This window comes from Notamacropus eugenii, chromosome 7, assembly GCF_028372415.1.
Source record: "Notamacropus eugenii isolate mMacEug1 chromosome 7, mMacEug1.pri_v2, whole genome shotgun sequence".
Classification (NCBI taxonomy): Eukaryota; Metazoa; Chordata; class Mammalia; order Diprotodontia; family Macropodidae; genus Notamacropus; species Notamacropus eugenii.
The window spans coordinates 155,093,253-155,101,134 of NC_092878.1; the positions used below are offsets into that span (position 1 = coordinate 155,093,253).

At 46.8% G+C, this 7,882-nt stretch overlaps 1 protein-coding gene across 1 annotated transcript in view; it reads right to left on the reverse strand.

Moving 5' to 3' along the window:
* MOB1B (MOB kinase activator 1B) overlaps positions 1 to 7,411 on the reverse strand; it is a 53,681-nt gene extending 46,270 nt beyond the window's left edge. The window contains exon 1 of the mRNA XM_072624449.1: positions 7,279 to 7,411. Coding sequence (XP_072480550.1) covers positions 7,279 to 7,292 — 14 coding nt within the window. The 5' untranslated portion in view covers positions 7,293 to 7,411. The remainder of the gene's footprint in view (positions 1 to 7,278) is intronic.
* Positions 7,412 to 7,882: the final 471 nt, after the last annotated feature.

Here is a 7,882-nt window from a genome sequence, read left to right on the forward strand (position 1 = left end):
GACTCTAAGAAGAAACAATATATGCATACACATACTATTTGCATGTCTATATTTATTGACTCTGTAAAATAAAATTACATATTCAATAATTTTAATATTTAATAATAGACAAATAGAGCAACTGAGGACTGAGCAAGCAAATTGAGAAAGGAGAGCTCTCCATTTCATTAAATAATATTTAATGAAATGGGTAAAAGTTCAAGCTAATTACCTAAGAAATAAATTGTCCAAACATATCCCTAGTTTGTTCTAAAGGTGGGGATTCATAAATTAAATACATAGCAACAAGTCAAACTGCAGGCTGAGGCTGAGTGACAAGCTACCAGTGAGTGGTCAGACTCCAGACCCCCACAATCCGTCACAGATCAGGGTCAGGTTCCCAGCTGCCCCATGTGAAAGAGGGGGGAGGGAGGACAGTCTCTTACAGATAGACCCATGTGTCTATCAAGGACAAACCGGGTTCAAACTCAAGAGTCAACTCTGACCCACTCAACTCTAGAAGCAATCAACAAGTATTTATATTTTAAGGGCCTATGAAACCCCAGACATGGGTCTTCCTTGGTGATCTCATCAACTGACATGAATTTAATTGAACTCTGCAGGAGGATGACTCCCAGATCTCTACACCCAGCCCTGATCTCTCCTATAGGCCTCAACTTCCGAATGCAGCTGTTCTGAAGTGGACATCCCATACACAACTCGGCCCACACAAGCAAAAGAGAACTCACTATCTGTCCCCAGCTTTCCAGTCACCCATGTTGGAAACGTTGGTCTCACTCTTGGTTTCTCATTCGTCTCATACATTCAATACACTGCCACATCTTCTCTTTGGGCCCCCTCCTCTGCACCCGCAGAGATGGTGTCCCCGTTTTGGCTCTTACCACCTCTTGCCTGGCCTATTACAGCAGCTTCCTAAATGGTCTCCCTGCTTCAAGTCTCTCCCCACTCCACTCCATCCTCCACAGTGCTGCCAAAGCAAATAGAAGTGACCATGTCACTCCCCTCCTCAAAAACTCCAGTGCTCCTTATTGCTCCTAGGATCAAACACAAATCCTATTTAGCTTTTAAAGCCGCTTCACAACTTGGCCCTAGCCTTCTTTCCCATCCTATTATACATTACTCCTCTTTCCTCACTCTGTGGTCCATCCAAACCAGCTTTTCTCGGTCACTTTCACACAGCACTCCATTTCCTCTCTCCATGCCTTTGTCCTCCCTTCCTGAAAGGTACTCCCTCATTTTTCTCTTTTGGAATTCCTGATTCCCTCCAAAACTCAGCTTAAATGACACCTTCTACTTGAGTCTTTCCCAATTTCCCTTTTTTCATCCCCAGCTGCTAGAGACTTCACCCACAAGGCAATCTTGCATATGCCTTGGATATACCTGCACACAGGCTTGTTGTTTCTGCCATTAGAATGTAAGGTCCTTGAAGGCAGGTGCTCTTTTACTGCTGTCTTTGTATCCCCAACAATCAGCACAGCAGTTGGCACACAGCAGGCACTCAACGAATGCTCAAGTCACAACAGGGAGAGCCCCTAACACCACTGAGAAGGTAAAGAGGGGGAAAGTTACATAAATTCCTGAAAAATCACAGTCTTTCTTCAATGCCCACCATCCCCAAAAGCTGCCCCGCAGGCTGAGCTGATGTAGAGGCTGCCCTGGCGTCATGGCTCGATGGCCCAGGATGCGATCTTGGGCCCAAAATGCGATCTCTGGGGTCACCCTGGGCTCCTCCAGGGGTTGCTGTTTCCTTCTGTTCTCACATTTCCTGCCTCACCGGCACAGACTTACAGCCAGAGGGGCCACGTGCCCAAAGGCACAGACCCAGCTCAGAAACTGTGGACAGGGAGAATTCGACCTCCCCACCTTGGATCCTCAAGCTTGTTCCACTAACCCACACTGCCCAATAAGAACGTATTGGACTTATGGCTTTAGCTTTCATCTGCCTTCTCAAACTTTCATGCCCTGGCTACTGCTGCCCTCACCCTCTAAGTGAGGACATGTGGACACATATGGATACTCAAGCACGCACACATACGCACACACCCACACACTGCTATGGAAAAAACACTGAATTTGGCTTGAGAGGCCTTGGGTTAAAATCTCAGCTATTACTTACGTACCTACTTATGTTACGTAGGTAACCTTGGACAAATCATTTTAACCCCTGAGGCCTCAGTTTCCTCAAACACATAAAAGCAGAGGTTGGTTTCCTAATATAATGCCCCATTCTGCCAGTTACAGGTGAAACAACTGCTTGAGTTTTAAGCTCCTCCCTATTCTATCTTGGCAAACGGGAGGGTCACCAGATCAGTTTGTTTGGGCTTCGATGGCACCAGACATTTTCTCTTTGTGGCATAAATAACAAATCTTTTTGAAGTCAAGTTTTTCTGCCACCACTAATTCTTTACAAAACATTTTAGAGCCTTACAGGGTCTCTGCAGAGATGAATAAAAAGCACAAGACCTACCTGGTAAAGGCTCAATAAATAAGGTTTTCCTAAAATTCCACCTCTGCTACCTGCGCATTCACCATTTCTTTCTTCTGCTTGTTTCCTTCCAATGATACAAGAAATGATGCAGATCCCACCCTGCAAGTTGGGCCCCCCTCGAAATCACTTTACTCTCATCTCCCCAGCTCCTGCTGCCCACTCCCCACAGGACTCTGACTCAAGAGCCAAGTGTCTCCCTGGGCCTTGGAAGCCTCTCAGGTCACGAAGCATCAGTTCCTTCAGCAGCTTCTCCCTTCCTCCTCCTGGGCCTCATACCCCAACTAGGCAGCTTACTGGCAGGAATGCTCCTCTGTCAGCAGAGCACACTTGTAAGGAGATGTATTAGTGAAGAGCCCTCCCTCTGTGACTCCCTCCAGCACTCTCAGACCCTCTCGGCCATTTTCCCATGGATTCACCCTTTGACATGAATTAGGAAACAAATTTTAATACCCTGTTAAAGCTTTAAATTGCACTAAAATTTTCAGAACAGCCTGTTATACACTCCCAGGGGTCAGAATGTATTCGTATTCAGTTAGCAAGCATTGATTAAACACCTACTATGTGCCACGCCCTGTTCCAGGTACAAGACAAAACGAAAGACAAAAATGAAACGACTTCAGCACTCATGGAGTGGAGGGAATACAACAGGAAGCGCATACGTAGAGAAGTGTGTACAAAACACATACACAATAAACATAGGACAATGGGGGAGGAATCGGGAAAGGCTTCTGGATTTTAACCACAATAAAAGATTCTCAGAAGCAGGGGCGAGGACGACACACCATGGGAACTAGATAGGGCAAAGGCAGGTGGTGGGAGATGTCTGAACACCACCAAGACAATCACTGAGTAAAGGAAGGGGAGAAATGTGCAATAAGGCTGGAAGGTGGGTTGGGGCCAAGCTGCGAAGGGCATGGAAAGTCAAAAAGAGGAGCTTATGTTGGATTTTAAAGGTGATAAGGAGCCACTGGGATTTATAAGCACAGGACTGACTTGGTTAGAAGCTTTTCATCTTTGCTGTAGAATACTTAAAGGATTTAACCTTGCTTAGTAATAAATTAACGTTCGAAAACCTAACTGAAGACTCTTCTTTTCTGCCCAGTTCTTAGGCCGGAAGTAGTAATATATAAGAAATGGTACTTAAAAGGGCCAACAAAAATGTGGAAAACCTTTCCTCTTCCAATGCCCCTCTTCCCCCACATCCCCCACTCCCAACTGAAGTTAGCACCACTCTTTATCAAGTATCAGCAAGAATGGAATGAGTACAGACCCAAGAACAAGACCCAGGTCTGGTGCTCCTCAGTACCTCTGGGCAAGTCACTGAGAGCACAGCAGGGCCAAGGGTCATGAAGAGAGTTTTTAACTACAGGATTTCAAAGGTGCTACCACACTTCAGGGGCCTCTATGTTGTCTTAACACTAGACAATAAAGCATTAGGAGGCTGAGGAAAAACAAAGGCAATTATTTGGGATTTGTTTTTATATATTTCCTTTTACCTAGCTGTAAATATGAAGAGCCAAGTAAAACTGTAGCTGACTGACCGTAATGGTGGCATACGGTCCAAGACTAATACTATGTTAGAAACGAAATATGTCCTATAATGCTATTTACTATGGGTAGCTGGGAGGATTTATGAGGCCTGGATTTGATCTCTGGCATTTTAAGGACCAAAGTGGAGTAGGACTGCTGGACCAGAAGTCAAGGGAAGAGAATTCCATTCCCAGCTCAGGCACTGACTGTATGACCTTGGGCAAGTCATGACTTTTCCCAAGGCCTCTCTGCATCAATAACAGAAAGTCGGAGATCTCTAAATCCACTCAATTGTAGAGCAACTAAATAAACTGCAGTATGTGAATGTAATTAAATAGTGTTGTGAGAAATGAGGAAAGATGATTTCAGAAAATCCTGGAAAGCAAGAACTGATACCGAGTGAAAGGAACAAATCCCAGAAAATAATTTACACAATGACAACACTGTAAAAAAAAACCCGGAAAGGTTTAAGACCAAGCAAAGACCAAGTGCACCCGAGGCTGCAAGCAAGCCCTTCTCTCTCTGGAGACACACACTGCCAGACATGGTGACTCTGGATGTTCTACCTGACTGTGCTTACTTGTTCATAAGGCGCTTTCCTCCTGTTTTGAATTGGGGGAAGAAGAATGGCAAAGATGCTAAAAAAAAAAAAAAAAAAAAAAAAAGAAAAGAAAAACGAGAGGAGGCAGATCAGAAGGAAGTAGAGACTAGTCTGGAAGTTTGAAAAGTCGTGAGTGGAATCAGGTGTTCTTTCACAGACATTCTTCTCATGCAATCCTCTTTTTGTGCTCTACTTTGTATGTGGAAGTGATCATTTGGGGGAGTGTTTGCTAAATTAAGACTAGGGAATTCCCCAAGTCTCTCCTAGCTCCATAATCCTATGAATAAATGAGCCACCTTAAAATGAGATTGTACTGGCTTCCCTGCTTTCCTTTTGATCCCAGCTACAATCCCCCCTTCTGGATGAAGCCTTTCCCCTCAGAGGATCACCAGGTTACCAGGGCATAGCTTCTTTACAAGGACTTGTTTGAACTTTGTCTCTCCCTTTAGACTGTGAGCCCCCTGAGAGCGGGGCCTATCTTTGTATCCCCAGCATGTAATCAATGATTGCTTACTTGACTATCTGCATTTGGAAAATGGCAACAACATCACCTTCACTGTTACTTTCAGCCAAAAAACTGTTTACTGTTTCAGCCTATTAAGCTTTTATAACTTATAATGGTCACCGTCACATCAGCCACCCAGCTTTAGAACCTTCCAGCTCCTAAAGCAATCAGGACTCCAAATTTCTACTTTAGCAAGTAGCCTCTAAGGTAAGAGGCATGGCTATATTGATCACATCTGGAGTCAGCAAACTTTTTATATAAAGTTAAAATCCAGTGCTATTCTGTGACTGAGCAGTTTCTACTTGAGAAGCCTGAATAGGAAATACACTTAAAGAAAGGTTTTAAGAGCCCAACAATCAAGGACGCCAAACACATCTTCACAAAATTAAGGAAGCAGAGCCATGCATGAAGATTATATGTGGATTTAATACTAAAAGGGACTTCAGAAGTCATTGGGTCCAACACCACTCATTTGACAGATGAAAAAAAACTGGGGGAAACCCAGAGAGGTTAGTGAAGTTTTGTTCACTAGAAATGTTTATCACTTTTATGTTTGTTTCACAATACTAAGTAGTAGCAAGGGTTCACACTTAAAATTTTGCCTGGATGTCCCCTAAAATTATACCCTAGATAGGAATGCTGTAGGTTAAGAGAAGTGAAACTATCTTTGGGTTACGTGATGCCAATCTACTGAAAACTGGGAAAAGGAAGAGACTGTAACAGAAACTACTCTTCTCAGCTACTCTCCCCCAAGTCCTTCTCTGAGCACTTAGGCACAAGAGGAAGGGTTTCAATTTTTTATTTTCTATTAGCACTTCAAAACCACAGACTAATCATGGGCAAACTGGAATTCATTCATCAAAGCCAATGGCTTTCAAATTGAGAGCCTGAAAAATTTTCTAAAGGTCCTTGCCTCAATCCCAGAACAGTTTTTGTTTGTTTGTTTGAAAAGCAAGTAGGACAGAACTAGCATGCAATGGTGCACAGGGTCACAAAGAGTCAGACACAACTGAACAAGAACAGCCCACTCTGCACTCTAAGCAAAAAGCATATTCCCTTCCCTATACTTGTAGCATACAAACTTTTAGCCAAATTCTAAGAGGAAAAAAATAAGCAAGAAGTAATGAGCAGCAACAACCAAAATAGGAAGGCTGCCTTGATGACAGAGAGCCTGCAAATAGCACAGAAAAGTTGTATCAGGAAACCCTGTGATCTTGGTGGGCTGAGCAAACTGGCCCACCTTCTTGGGTGTTTTCAACCGAAAACAGAGATGGCTTCCAGTCCTGAAGTCACCCTCCAACCCAGCGACCTTGGACAACTTATGGTTCCTGAGGGGCCATTTCCACGCAGTGGATTACCTATGTACTTGGTTGTCTGCCTGGACTCTCCTGTTAGACTTGAGCTTCTTGAGTCCAGGGACGTGTCTTAGAGTCCTACTTCTACTAACGAACCATGTTAAAAATGAGAGTGGCCTGGCTTCCTGACTAACAAGCAGGTTTTTCCAACACTACCCCCCCAAACTAGTCTGTTTATTTCTCCAGTTTATCCCCATCCATGTCTACTTTGAAGGTCACTGTCTGCATGCTGTGAGGTCCGCGAGGGCAGGGGATGGTCTTTGCCTTCCTTTGTAGCCCTGGCTCGGGGTGTTCGAAGGCTATGCACATCCCTATACATGCATGTAGATGTATGATCTATACACATGCACACGTGTCTCTCTGTATAAATGTGCATGCATCTATTAATGTATCTACATCCTCCCAGACCACGTATGGACACGTTATATGCATATACACGCATACAGATGATGAACCAGCGCTCACAGTGACTGATGGGTGCATGGGTGCACATACACACGTGTGTAGCAGGCGGTGACGTCCCCGGTCCGGGTGTCTCTCTCACACTCACACACACACACTCACACACACACACACACACACACACACACACGTGTGTAGCAGGCGGTGACGTCCCCGGTCCAGGTGTCTTACATACATACACACATACACACATACACACACACGTGTAGCAGGCGGGGACGTCCCTGGCCCGCCGGGAGGGGCTGGGGGCGGGGCAGTAACGGAGGGGAGGAGAGGGGCCGTCGGACAAAGGCTCGGCGGGCGGCCGGAGCGGGGGCGGGGCGGGGCTGCTACTCACAACAGGAAGCTCATGTCGGACGCGGCGGGGGAGCGGCGGTACCGGCAGCGGGGCGGGGCGGGGGCGGCAGCTCCGGGCCGGGGCTCGGGCTCGGCTCGTTCCCGGGGCGGGGAGCGGGGAGAGCGCGGCCCGGGTCCCTCTGGGGAGGGGGCGGAGGCGGAGGCCGAGGAGGAGGAGCGGCCGTGGACTCCAATCGCTGCCGCCGCCGCCTCCTTCTGTCCTTCCCGGCTTCCTTCCCGGCCGCAGCTGGCCGGTCCCGCCTCCTCGAAAGCTCTCGCGAGATCCGCGAGCGGCCGCGCGCTCCCGTCACCCTGACCTCCCCGAGGCTCCGCCCCTCTTCTTCCCGGAGGGCGGGGTGAGAAGAGGGTTTGGCGTGGAGGCCAGCTGAGTGCGCAGACTCAGAGCCCAATGGGAAGGAGGGCGTGGTTAGAAAAGAAGGAAGGACCCTCCCCGTGATCCCATTGGCCCAGGGAACTTTCTAGGGGGAAGGTGGTGGTGAGAAGTGCTGGGAAAGTTCAAGCCCAGGTCCGAAAGTGGTGTGCCGGAGCTAGCTCATGGAGAGCCTCTCGTTAAATGTTCAGTGTGAGTATTAACCTCTCGGAAA